The sequence below is a fragment of the Myotis myotis genome, unplaced genomic scaffold (genome assembly GCF_014108235.1).
Source record: "Myotis myotis isolate mMyoMyo1 unplaced genomic scaffold, mMyoMyo1.p scaffold_m19_p_19, whole genome shotgun sequence".
Taxonomy (NCBI): Eukaryota; Metazoa; Chordata; class Mammalia; order Chiroptera; family Vespertilionidae; genus Myotis; species Myotis myotis.
Window position 1 is genome coordinate 12,951,029 of NW_023416323.1, and position 14,717 is coordinate 12,965,745.

Here is a 14,717-nt window from a genome sequence, read left to right on the forward strand (position 1 = left end):
CAGTGCCCCTCTTATCCAAGGGGACCCTTGCCTCTTCCCATAAACCGACTGGCCCACTTTGTTAGGCATATGTGATAAACTACACATCAGGATGCGAACACCCTGGAAATGCACAAAGTAGAAGCTGGTAAGAGAACAGCAGACACACTGGTAAGAAACCAATTAATTTGGTTTTTGAACCTGTCAGCACCAACTTTTTCCTTTCACTACAAGTGAACTTTCCTCGTCTTCTATGCTCAGGAACCCTTTTTTTCTGATAATCAATCAGGGAACTGTTTTTAATAAATTCCATACTGCCCAGACCACTTTGGGTACCCAACACTAATATTAACTGAATTAAAAGCCAGTGTTGCCCTGGCTGGTTGAGCAACAATGGTTAGAGCAACAACCTGCACACAGTAGGGTCACAGGTTCAATTCCTGGTCAAGAACACGTACCTGGGTTGCAGGTTTGACCCCCAGCCCCAGTCATGTGGGAGGCAATCAATCGATGTGTCTTTCTCACATTGATGTTTCTCTCTCTTTCTCCCTCTCTCTCTCTCTCTCTCTCTCCCCCCTTCACTTCCACTCTCTAAAAAGCCATGCAAAAATTTCCTCAGGAGAGGATTCACACAAAAATAAAAATTAAAAAAGCCTGTGCCTAACTAAAAAGAAGACTTGGCCCTAGCTGATTTGGCTCAGTGGATAGAGTGTCAGATTGAGGACTGAAGGGTCCCTGGTTCGATTCCCTGTCAGGGCATATACCTGGGTTGCGGGCTTGATCCCCAGGAGGGGTCGTTCAGGAGGCATCCGATCAATAATTCTCTCTCTTCATTGTTGTTTCTATCTCTCTCTCTCTCTTCCTCTTTGAAATCAATAAAAATATATTTTTTTAAAAAGAAGAAGACATGGACCATGAGGTAAGGGAAGTCAACACTAAACACATACATTATACATTCAGGTTTTCTTTATTTCAAATACTAAACTATGGACCAACATCTTTATGTAATGAGAAATGTCCAAAGTAACACCTTCATTTAATACTGAGTGAGTGATCCAATAAAATTTTTATTATTTAATACTCAACCATTATTCTAAGATACTTAAATGTCCTTTTTCCTAATTTTGAATAATCACAAATAAAAACTTTTTAAAGTACAACTGAACAAATTAAAATATTCCATTTGAAAGAAAAACAAAGTTTCTGAAAATCGAGGGTTTACAAAGAATGTCTAGTCCACACTTCTGTCAAGCTGTCGAAAAACCCATGTGCCCCCATTTTGGCCGCAAGCCACCCTTCAGCGGGCTTCATGGGGGCTTGTCTGGATGACAGAAGCAGGAGTGACAAACCCCACACACTGAGCCCAGGGCACCCAGAAGTCACTTACCTTCTCTTTCTTCCGTCTGTGCTCTTTCTTGGTCTTATGTTTTTCTTTGTTCTTTTTATGTTTCTCTTTTTGAGGAGCCTCAAGTTTCTGACGAGCATCTGAAACACAAATGCAATAAACACAGGAACTACAGGGGGAAATAAAGCTCAATTCTTGAATTAGGAATATGCCTTAGATGGGATGATTAACATTAAGGCAGAACTCCTGCCCTGCCTCACTGATACACAAATAGATTAGCATATCACGTGTTAGCTCTATATAGGGAGTTCTAAAACATGTATACACACTCTTTGAATAATTATAAAGGCAGAGTTTATTAAAATACATTTGATTTTCAAAATTGAGCTATCAGCCGTTACAGTATGTATACATTTTTGGGGGACACCCTGCATTTAAAAACTGCCAGAAACATCAACATAAGTCCTGTCTGATCCAATGAGCATCTTGGCAGATGAAGACAAAGTCAGACTAGAATGCCCATAAGCTTTTGTAATTAACATCCTAGAGTAAGCTCAGAGTCTGAACCTCAGCTGTGTCGCCAGCTCTGTGATCGACCTTGGGCACCTTGCTTAACCTCTTCAAGTCTCAGCTTCCCCTTCCATAAAACAGGGATAAGAAGAATCCCTAACTCCTTAGGGACATAGAGAGGATTAGATGGGACTTCAAACAGGGATCCCATAGCCTGGTATCTGGCATATAAGCTCCTCTCATATCACCCACCCTTCACAAAAGCACATTCAACATGAATTCGTCTTATAAGTAGAAACACTAAAACACTAGCATCAGAGCAACACAATATATGTAATCATTAAAATTACAAGTTGCAAGCACCTAAATTCTCCACCTCCAAATTCTGACCAAAATGTTTTCATAGGTCATTAATTTCCTGGTACCCAAACCCACAAAAATTCATAATAGTAGAAGCAGTTTAAATTATTAAATCATCTTTTTCCACCTAAAGAAAGTTCCAACTGTTTCAAGTATGGATATTTTCCAAACCCAGTTAACAGGTGTCTGCAATTTTCTATTCCTATAGTTTGGTCATATTTTTCAAAAACTGACCTCCCCAACCTTTATTTTTTTAATTAAAAATTATTTTTATTGTTGACAGTATTACAGATTCTCCACCTTCCCTTCCCCCAATTTTGCCCCATGCATTCAGCCCCTCCCCACTCCCCAGCCTTTCGCCACTCTATTGTCTGTGACCAGGGGCTATGCGTATACATACATGAGCTCTCTGGTTTATCTGTTCTCATTCCCCACTGCCATCCAAGTTATGTCCGTTTGTTCCATGCCTCCACGCCGTGGGACTTATTTTGTTGGTCGATTTATTTTGTTCATTAGATTTCACATGTTAAGAGATCATGTACAGCTGTCTTTCTCCGACTGGCTTATTTTGCTTAGCATAATCCTCTCCAGCCCAGCCGGTGTGGTTCAGTGGTTAAGCACCAACCCATGAACCAGGAGATCACAGTTCAATTACCAGTTAGGGCACATGCTGGGGTTGCAGGCTCAATCCCCAGTAGGGGGCATGCAAGAGGCAGCCAATCAATGATTCTCTCTCATCATTGATGTTGCTGTCTCTCTCTCCCTCTCCCTTCCTCTCTCTGAAATAAATAAAAAAAGACTCTCCAGGTCCATGCATGCTGTCTCAAAGGGTAAGAGATCCTTCTTTTTCACAGCTGCATAGTATTCCATTGTGTACATGTACCACCGTTTTTTAATTCATTCATCTACTGATGGGCATTTGGGCTGTTTCCAAATCTTAGCTATTGTAAACAATGCTGCTATGAACATAGGAGTGCATATATCCTTTCTGATTGGTATTTCAGGGGTTTTAAGATATATTCCCAGAAGTGGGATCACTGGGTCAAATGGCAGTTCCATTTTTAATTTTTTGAGTAACTCTATACTATTTTTCAAGTGGCTGCACCGTCTGCATTCTTACCAGCAGTGTACTAGGGTTCCCGTCTCTCCACATCCTTGCCAGCATTTATTGTCTGTGAGGTGATATGTCATTGTTGTTGTTGTTGTTTTTAAATATATTTTTATTGGTTTCAGGGAGGAAGGGAGAGGGAGAGATAGAAACATCAATGAGAGAGACACACACTGATGGGCTGCCTCCTTCATGCCCCCTGCTGGGGATCGAGCCTGAAACCCGGATATGTGACCTGACCGTGAGTCAAACCCAGGACCTCTTGGTCCCTGGGGCTATGCTCAATACACTGAGCCACACCAGTCTAGCTCATTGTGATTTTAATAACCTTTTTTTAAACGCTATTTTTTTTTTTAAAGTGGACTTTTTTTTTGTTTTGTTTTGTTTGTTTGTTTTTTATATATATTTTATTGATTTTTCACAGAGAGGAAGGGAGAGAGATAGAGAGAGTTAGAAACATCGATGAGAGAGAAACATCGATCAGCTGCCTCTTGCACATCCCCTACTGGGGATATGCCCGCAACCCAGGTACATGCCCTTGCCCGGAATCGAACCCGGGACCTCTCAGTCCGCAGGCTGATGCTCTATCCACTGAGCCAGACCGGTTTCGGCTAAATGCTATTTTTTGAAAAACCATTTTCCCTCAATAACCCACAGACTAAATTAAGTTATTAACTATTCTAAGGATATCAAGGACGATCTGAGAAATGGGCATAAATAACTTAGCTTTTAACAGCTAACACACACATTTTTTTTTTTTTTTAGCTAGCACACTTTAAGGCAAGGGTCCTCAAACTTTTTAAACAGGGGGCCAGTTCACTGTCCCTCAGACCGTTGGAGGGCCGGACTATAGTTTAAAAAAAAACTATGAACAAATTCCTATGCACACTGCACATATCTTACTTTGAAGTAAAAAAAACAAAACGGGAACAAATACAATATTTGTATGTGCATGTGGCCCGCAGGCCGTAGTTTGAGGACCCCTGCTTTAAACTAAAGATCTGAGTAACTGAAGCAAATAATACATTCACTGCAACTTTTCAAAACTTCACACTTTTTACTCCTCTCTGCTTCTCATCATCTCTTTGGAGGCTGAATTAACTAAAACAATATTTATATGTGAGTGCTATAGGAAACTATAGAGTAGATAACAATTATTTATTATTCATATACCTGGGGCCCGTTATCAGAGGTTTTTTAACCCAGTTTTCAGAGAAATGACAAACCAGTCCAAACATTTAAACATGAGAGGTCAATTTAAGATGGCCCTGAACAGAAGTCGTTAACAGCCACCGGAGGAGGAAGATGGGCTGTATTTACTTCTGAAAGAATTAATTTTATTTTATTTGCTACATTAGCCAAAGTATAAAAAAGTCTCAGGATACCCTACTCCCTGCAATTCCCTTCTCATCTTTGTGTCCTAGGCTTTTACTTTTTATTTCTATAAGTGACAACATTTGAAATAGCTGAAAGTTAAAAAAAAGAAAGAAAAGCTTCAAGGACTCTGAGGCTGTAACGCAACAACCATCACTTAGGTACTAGATGGTGCAATGGGTTTCAAAATGTGGCTGAGAACAGATAAACCAGCAACAAATGTGTGCATTTGGTTGGCCTCATGTTGGATTAGATGGGTGGATATAACACAGTTAGAGTTGTCCCATTTCAGGAGACAGTCTGGTGCCAGTGCAAACAGGTGAACCAAGGAGCTCTGGACTCACTGGGGCAGAAGACAGGAGGCAGCCGAGGGCCGAACTCTTCTCTTTCGTCTATCTGCGTCTTCTGTATCACGAAGGAAGGCGCGGGCTCCTGGGGGGCCGGCTCACTAGCTGAAAAACACCAGGGTATTAGCTTTATATATCTGTCAAATATTAATGTATTTGAGTCTTTAACTAATGTCTGTTGCCACCAGATAACATGTGCCTTCCTTCACCACTTGGCTTAACTAGCTCACACCAGGTGCTGAGGACGCAGGTGTGGTGAACCATGGACCTGACTTCCAACCTCATGGGCTTTAGAGCTGGGAAGTCAGTCACACAAGGGCACAGGCAACCAAATGCATCAGTGTCTGTAACACAGGGATATGTATGGCATCCCGACCACCTACTGCAAACTGAAGGGTTGAAACATATCCTCGAAGAAGGGTCATCAGAGAAAAATTAAATTTATAATCAGGGATGTAAGACTATGCCCCAGCTCAGAAAGTTTAATTTCACTCAAAATGAATTATCAAAGAGGAGAAAAACTGAATATAAACAAATTATCATGTTCACATAAATAATATCATTTTTTAAAACAGATGACTATGTTTTCAAATAGGAGAGATAAAAATAGAAAAAGTCTAGAAACATAAGCATCAAAAGTGTTCAGGATGGTTATCTCTGGGAACTTAAGCTTTCTATATATTTATATTTTTAAAATTCAAATATATATGACTTTGTAATAAAAATATAAGTTGAATTTGTTTTATAGAAATAAAATAGAGGCTGACATTTGCAATCACCTAAGAACAAACAATATTTTATACTACTATGTAACTTTTTGGTTAAAGGCCCTCAAAAATTATACCCACGTCCACCACAGACTGTCAGGGCAGGCAGAGCACTCTAATTTTGTCCACACACCCACCCCCAAGCAGCTGAAAAGTCTTCTACCCTTGCAAGTGCAAGACGGCCTCCTCTCCTGTGCCAGCACTCCTGGCTGGGTTAAACAGAACAAGCAGGGTAAGCTACTGACCAGGTGTTAGAGTAACGAGGACAGACCCCATCTGCCAGGGCTGGTTGATCCAGAGCACACAATGTGCCCTTCAGAGAGGACAGCTGGAAGAGCCCTTGTAGTCATGACTAAATGTCATCCAGCAATCCTAGCACCTCCTTGTCAACAAGGTTTTGAAAACAAGCTCAGTTGGTTAGAGCATTGTCACCACACACCAAGGTTGCAGGTTCAATCTCCGGCCAGGACAGGGCACATACAAGAATCAACCAATGAATACATAAATAAGTGGGACAATAATAGATGTTTCTCTGTCCCCACCCCTTCCTTTCTCTCTAAAATACATACATACATAAATACAGCTATTTTTAGATAAAATATTTACTATTCTCAAATCTTCTCAACTAGGATAAGTAGGAAAATCAACATTATCAAACAGAGCTATCCTAAACATATACCAGAGGTTTATACCAAATAAAACAGAACTCTGGTCTGCCCCAGTTAAAAATGTAGAAGATTAAAACACCACTGACTGCTGTTACCCTGGTTTAAAATTACACACTGAGCAAAGCAGCAGCTTCTCTAGAGACCTCACCATTCTCTCCTTTAGATCCCAAAGTCTGAAATCCTGACGTACTGGGTGCCACAGACGGCAGTTCCTCCTGGGAACTTTTGAAGTCAGCCTCCCCGGGACCCTCCTGATCATCCTCGCTGTCGCCCTGTTCATCCTCAGAGGATGAGGACTTTTCTTCAGAGGAGCTGGCAAAGATGGCCTTGAATAAGTCCATGGATGGACGGCTCTCTCCCGCTTCAGTCTGTGAATCCACATCTTTGTTTACCAGCTGTATTAACAGGGAAATAAGAGTCAGGAATGAAGAAGAAAGAGTGAAAGGAGCCAAATGTTCTAGAAAACACACACACACACACACACACACACACACACACACACACACCCCGGTGTTCATGTTCGTGTACATGGGTCTCCACACTCACATACTGCATAACTAAACAATTATCACACACAATATTTATTTTTGTGGTGTTTCTGATTCAACAACTGCAGGATGTGCTGAACGGTAGAAGCAGCTGAAATTTCTCATAGAGATAAGTCGTTAATCAGAAATGCAGAGAAAAGTGCAGTAGGAAATAGCACAGTGCCTCTGCCCTATTTTCAAGAGTCTGTCTGAGCCTTCAGAGGTCCAATATTAAAGGTGCTGAAGACACCTTTCATAAGAAAATGCTGGAGAGAAAACTAGGCCCTCCACACAATGGGGAGGAAGCCAGGAACACGTTGATAAGATGGCCACAAAACCTCTCTTTGCAACTACACATCACTCTTCCTAAAAGAAGCCTAGAAATGGGCATTCATACCAACCAAATAAAGAGCCAGTAACTTTGTATGCACTCAATTCAATCAGCAAATAGCAAAGGTGAGAAGAAGACATAGCTCCCACCCTCCAACAGCGTATCACCAGCCAGACCTGGGCAAACTAATGTGCTAAGCGATACAAGAACCCCAGGCCCAGATCACAATCCACTTCTGTCCTTCCATTTTTCCACTGGAGAACCAGGCTCAGAGATGAGAGGCCCAGCGACTGGATCTGGACTCTACTACCCAGCTCTCCTCTCTCAACCAGTGGGCACTCCTCCATACCACATCAGCTCCAATTTCTACAGCAAAGTTACAAATACCCACAGGAGGAAAATGGTACAAGACAGTGGCATTTGTGGTTTTAAAATAAACTCTTTTCACAGAAATAAAAATCAAAGAAAACAAGTATACCATTCCCCACTAAAAATAGCCAGGCACCTTGGAGACTGATTCTACAGCTGGAACTGAGAAAAATAAAAAGAGGAGTCCAGAAAATCTTACTGAGCTTCATGCTCGGAGAGGAGGAGGGATATATTACAAGGACACAAAACCTACCTGGGGCTCCAGGTAGCCAACCAGTACAATCTGAGTGTTTATTTTTTTTTAATTTTTTAAAAATATATTTTATTGATTTTTTACAGAGAGGAAGGGAGAGGGATAGAGAGTTAGAAACATCCATGAGAGAGAAACATCGACAAGCTGCCTCCTGCACACCCCCTACTGGGGATGTGCCCACAACCAAGGTACATGCCCTTGACCGGAATCGAACCTGGGACTCTTCAGTCCACAGGCCGACGCTCTAGCCCAGGGGTGGGCAAACTTTTTGACTCGAGGGCCACAAGGGGTTCTTAAACTGGACCGGAGGGCCGGAACAAAAGCATGGATGGCGTGTTTGTGTGAACTAATATAAATTCAAAGTAAACATCATTACATAAAAGGGTACGGTCTTTTTTTTTTTTTTTAGTTTTATTCATTTCAAACGGCCGTAGTTTGCCCACGGCTGCTCTAGCCACTGAGCCAAACTGATCAGGGCCAATCTGAGAGTTTAAATAAATATCAATAGCACCAAATTTATCCCTTTGGGTAAAATAGGAAACAAAGAAATAGTTCGATGAGAAACAGGGTATTTATATTTCAACACTTCCAAATACTTATTTAAAATAATTAAGTAAAAATTAATAAGAAATGAATAAAAGTATTTATTAATTAGAAAGGGGGAAAGATGAACTTTACAGTGAAAAACCCTGGAAGGCACCACAGTACTCAAGTGGTCAAAGTGAACATCACCAGTAACGGGGCCAATCGCTGACGGCGCCACGTGACAGGATCAGTGAGAGCACACCAGCTGAGGACTCCTGCCAAAGATGCTGAACCTGAATCTAGTCCTGAGGTAACATCAGACAAGCCCAAATAGAGGAACGTTCTTCAAAATACTGCCTGTAATCTTCAAAAGTAGCAAGATCATAAAACTCAAGGAAAAACTGAGGAACTGCTCCAGATTGGAGGAGGTAAGGAGACTTGACAGCTACATGCTGTAAGTGATGCTGCACTGAATCCTTTCGCTGTAATAAAGGACATTATTAGGACAACTGGTAGACTTTGAATGGGTCTGAGAATTAGACAGCACTTACGTATCAAGGTTAATCTCCTGATTTCAATGGGCGTACTCTGATTACAGAGGAGAAAGTCCTTCTTGGAAGGAAACCCAGGAGTGATGTGGCATCTTAGCTCCAGCGGTTCAAGAAAAGATTGATCTGTACTGTATTTAAGCTTTTGAGATTCTTTAAAAAAATTTTTTTAAATCATATAAAAAGTCAGGAGAGAGAGCCTGACAGTGAAGCACAGGAAATCAAGGTAGTAATGCCCTAGAAAGGCCTAGTCTGGTATATTTAGGGCAAACCACAGATACCAATGTCACATGCACGGACCATGAACTGAACGACAGCTGGCTGACATCTGTGTCCATAGACATTTCTGGCCCTTAATGGTGTCGATATTATTAAATGTACAGGCAGGACTGTCATAAATACATGAGACATTCTACTCCTAGATAACTATACAAGCTGATCTTTTTTGTTTGTATTTTTCTGAAATATAACAGGAGCTGTACTGGAATTAAATAGCAACCACAACACCCACCAAATACACAGCAGCTGCGTTTGCAGAGCTTCCTCACCACCACACCCTCCACCAAAAGGTACGGACATTATATCTGTGCTGACTCAGAAGTTTTCAAAGAAAAATTATTCCCAGTCACCAGTCCAAAATGGCTCCGGCCACCGTGACCCAGCTGTGAGAGATGAGAGGGCTGGGATGGAGCCCCCAGTAAGGATCCCTTAACACCTTTACTCCAGACAGAATCCACGATGGGACGAACCTGGAGCTCTATTACCAACAGAGCAGAATTCCTTACCCTGCCCTGCCCTCCCCTCCCCTCTTCTCCCACTCTTACCCTCCACACTGGTATGGATATGTTTGTTTTTAAAAAGTCACGTTAATAAAAACTTAGAAGCAGAAAAAATATGTATTAAACAACCCAGATCGGGAAAGAGCCCTTTAAGGCCTCATAGCTAACAAGTGAAAAAGCAAGAAAAAAAAAACTTTCCAGAAAAAATTACCTAAATACTATATCAACATGATTTTTTGAGAAAATCTAGAAGGCTCTCTAATCTTCTGACCGAATCACAGAGCCAGAGTCTCTGAGTAGGGTTTTATGCCATTAAAAAAGGTAACAGTAAAAGCCGAATCGAGAAGTTCCAATCCATGGTGGCAACAGCGGAGATGGCAGCAGCTGCCAGGCTCTGAAGGAGGGGAACCTTTTTCTCTGACCATAGAGGCCGTGGTTCCAACAGTCTGGATCAAATCCCACTGCTTTTTTCCCTTCCTGCCCTCCTGCCATTTGACTCCAGCAACAAAGAAAGTCACAGGAAGTATAAGGCAAAACAGGGAATCTAAAGTCCTGGCTTTCTGCCCTGGCCAGTGTGGCTGTTGGTTGAAGCATCGTCATGTACACCAAAAGGTGGCGGGTTCGATTCCTGGTTAAGGCACATACTCGGGTTCTGGGTTCAATCCCCAGCAAGGGCATGTATAGGAGGCAACTGATTGATGTTTCTCTCTTAGATCAATGTTTTCCTTTCTTTCACTCCCTTCCCCCAATCCCCATCTCTCTCTCAAAAATCAATTAAAAAAAAAAGTCCTGCCTGGTGTGTCTCAGTGGTTGAGCGTCGATCTATAAACCAGGAGGTCACAGTTCAATTCCCAGTCAGGGCACATGCCCAGGTTGCGGGGCTCAATCCCCAGTGTGGGCCGTGCAGGAGGCAGCCGATCAATGATACTCTCTCATCATTGATGTTTCTATCTCTCTCTCCCTCTCCCTTCCTCTCTGAAATTAATGAAAATATATATATATTTTTTAAAGTTCTAGCTTTCTGACTGGAGAATGGAAGGAGGAGCCCAGCGAGTCAGAAAGTGTCAGAAAGATCATGAAGAGGAGGAGCTCCTATAACGTGGTCTATGAGCTTCTGGCTCGCCTCCAAGCTATGCATGTGTGGATCTGACTCTAAACAGCAAACCATAGGCTTTGATAACAGAACTATGGGATTAACTACCAGCCAGGTCCCAGACCACTGGGAAGTGCACATGCATATCTGAATATAAAGGCTCTGAAAACTAGACTGACATTTGAACCACAGCCCGCAGAAGATGGGTTGGAATTGCAGGCTGAACTTACTAGGTTGATTATCTGCTAAAGCAAAAGAAAATGAAAATTCAGCATTCTCTTTAGAATTTGAAAGAGACCCAGGATCTCATGACATAATATTCAAAATTTCCAGGATGCAAACCTAAACTACTTGGTATACAAGCAACCAGGAACATCTCAACTTGCAAAAGACAATCAACAGATACAAACCCAAATTGACAAAAATGTTGGAATTATCAGACAGACTTTAAAGCAGCTTTTACAACTGTGCTCCAAGAATAAAAGCAAACAACTGGAAAAATAAAAAGGTCTTAGCAAAGAAATAAAAGATATGAAGAACTAAATGGGAATTTTAGAAATGAAAAATACGATAATCAAAATTAAAAATTAACTAGATGAGCTCATTAACAGAATGCAGATAGAAGAAAGAGTCAGTAAACTTGAAGACAGATCAATAGAAATTATCTGTTTTGAACAATAGAGGGGAAAAGGAACAGAGAGGAGTGAGAGTATGGTACAGGAGGAATATCTGAAAAAAGTAATGGCTGGAAATGTCCAAATCTGGGGAAAGACAATATTAAAGACTCAAGAAGCTCAGCAGAGAGGAGAAACCAAGATGGCAGCATAGGTAAACACCGGAGATTGCTGCCTCGCACAACCACTTTAAAAATACAACTAAAAGACGGAACGGACATCACCCAGAACCACAGGAAGGCTGGCTGAGGGGAAATTCTACAACTAGAAGGAAAGAGAAAAGCATACCAAGACTCAGAGGAGGCGCAGTGTGGAAAATACAAAGGTGCAGAGGTGCGTGCGGAGCAGGCTGGCGGCTGAGGGCGCGGTTGTCTGTTTCAATCCCGAGGGAGTCTCAGGCTCTGAGCTCCAGTTCCGGGCGAGTCTCTGGGGACCCAGACTCAAACGGAAGAAGCGGGACTGTCTGGCATCGGTCGGAACTCGAAGGCAGCTTTCTCTCCAAGGTTTGCAGCGGTTGCTGGGACCCTGAGAGGCAGAGCCTCTGGAGACGGGACTGAGAGCAGCCATAACTGCTCACTCCGCCTGCCCTGTTGATCCCCTGGGACCCACCCTGCCCAAGCCTTGCACAGAGGCATTTGCAGGATAGCCTTAGGCAAAGGCTAGATTAGCACCTCCCTAGAGGACAGAAGTTCTCCCACTGCAGACACAGCTGATTCTCACAGCCAGTTGGCCTGGAGGTCAAATCCCCCCCAGTGTTACCTACAACAATCAAGGCTTAACTACAACAAGACTGTGCACAAAGACCACAAGGGGGTGCACCAAGAAAGCATAAAAAATGCGGAGACAAAGAAACAGGACACAACTGACAGAAATGGAGGATATAGAGTTCAAAACCACACTTTTAAGGTCTCTCAAGAACTGTCTAGAAGCCGCCGATAAACTTAGTAAGGCCTTCGAAAAGACTGGTGAGACCGCCGATAAATATAGTGAGATCCTCAAGAAATCTAATGAGACCCTCGATGATGTGATAAAGAACCAACTAGAAATTAAGCATACACTGACTGAAATAAAGAATATTATACAGACTCCCAACAGCAGACCAGAGGAGTGCAAGAATCAAGTCAAAGATTTGAAATGCGAAGAAGCAGAAAACACCCAACCGGAAAAGCAAAATGAAAAAAGAATCCGAAAATACGAAGATAGTGTAAGGAGCCTCTGGGACAGCTTCAAGCGTACCAACATCAGAATTATAGGGGTGCCAGAAGATGAGAGAAAGCAAGATATTGAAAACCTATTTGAAGAAATAATGACAGAAAACTTCCCCTACCTAGTCAAAGAAATAGACTTACAAGTCCAGGAAGCGCAGAGAACCTCAAACAAAAGGAATCCAAAGAGGACCACACCAAGACACATCATAATTAAAATGCCAAGAGCAAAAGACAAAGAGAGAATCTTAAAAGCAGCAAGAGAAAGAAACTCGGTTACCTACAAGGGAATACCCATACGACTGTCAGCTGATTTCTCAACAGAAACTTTGCAAGCCAGAAGGGAGTGGCAAGAAATATTCAAAGTGTAGAGTACCAAGAGCCTACAACCAAGATTACTTTATCCCGCAAAGAAGCTCAGCAAACCCCAAACACACTAATCTCAAAGAAATCATGCCCAGACACATCACAATCAAAAAGCAAGAGGAAAAATCACATCATATCACATCATATAAAGAGATAAATAATTATATGAATGACTGTAGATTTCTCGTCAGAAATTAGGAATGTCAAAAGGAAGTGGTACAACATTTTTAAGAACTAAAAGAAAAGAATTGCTGACCCAGAATTCTTTTCCCAGCATACGCATCCTTTAGAAATGAAGATAAAACACAGGAAATTCTCTGATTAAGGAAAATTAAGAGAATTAGTTGCTGGAAGTGCTGTAAAAGAAATGCTAAAGGAAGTTCCTCAGACAGAAGAAAGTGAAAGAGGGAACTTGGAACTTCAGGAATGAAGAAAGAACAGCAGAAATGATATATACCTCAGTAAATACAATAAACTATTCTCTTCTCATCAGTTCTTTAAAATATGTATAACATTGAAGTAAAAATCAAAACATTGTCTGATAAAGTTTTCAGTGTATATACATAAGATAATATAAAATGGAGAGAAAAGAGACCTATCCATGGTAAGATTTCTACACTACACTTGAAGGGATAAAATATCAATTCTAAGTAGACTGTGAAAAGGTAAATTTGTACATTGTAATCCCTAAAATAATCACTAAAAAATAAAGAGAGTAAAAAATAATTAATAGATAAATTGCCTAGCCAGTGTGGCTCAGTAAACTGGGCGTTGTCCCATGGACCAAGAGGTCCCAAGTTGCGGGCTTGATCCCCAGTAGGAGGTGTGCAGAAGACAACCAATGAATGATTTTCTCTTATCATTGATGTTTCTATCTCTCCCTCTCCCTTCCTCTCTGAAATGAATAAAAATATATTTTTAAAAATAATAATTAATCAATCAAAATGGAATACTAACCATTATTTAAGTAATACAAAAGAAGGCAGGAAAGGGAAAAGAGAGGAACAAAAAAAGAATAAAAACAGACAGAAAGCAAGTAATAAAATTGCAAATATAAATCCAAATATATCAACAAATTACATGCAAATGATCAAAACACAAATTAAAACATGTATATTACCAAGTGCATTTTTTAAAAAAGACTCAATGACAATTACTTGCTTTTTATAAAAAAATCCACTTTAAAGGTAATGAATTAGATAGGTTAAAATGATGGAAAAATATACACTAGTACTATGTAAAAGAGATAAAGAGTGATATTACATAATGATAAAAGAGTCAATTTACCAAAAAGATATAATAATCTAAAATGAGAATGTAATTAACAAGAGAATTTCAAAATACCTGAAGCAAAAACCACTTTGAAATACAGCCTGGCAGTTTCTTATAAAGTTAAATCTGTAAGTATATTATTACCCAGTACTCCACTATTAGGTGAGAAATAAATACTTATGTCCACATAAAATCTGCACATGAATGTTCACAGCAGCTTTATTTATGATAGCCAAAAGCTGGAAACAACCATATGTCCTTGAAGAGTGAACAACAAACTATGGTACACCCATACAACAAAATAGTATCCTATATAA

At 40.8% G+C, this 14,717-nt stretch overlaps 1 protein-coding gene across 3 annotated transcripts in view; it reads right to left on the reverse strand.

Annotated features, from left to right (window-relative positions):
- The window catches only part of GPATCH1 (G-patch domain containing 1), a 56,004-nt gene that overhangs the window by 2,052 nt on the left and 39,235 nt on the right, over positions 1-14,717 (reverse strand). The window contains exons 16-18 of one of the 3 annotated variants that reach the window (XM_036346552.1): positions 6,649-6,853; positions 5,021-5,128; positions 1,367-1,464 (exon numbers count right to left, since the gene is read on the reverse strand). In XM_036346552.1, the coding sequence (XP_036202445.1) occupies positions 1,367-1,464; positions 5,021-5,128; positions 6,649-6,853 (411 nt within the window). Of the gene's footprint in view, positions 1-1,366; positions 1,465-5,020; positions 5,129-6,606; positions 6,854-14,717 lie in introns of those variants that run through there. The other 2 variants (XM_036346551.1, XR_004973670.1) reach the window with 2 other exon arrangements.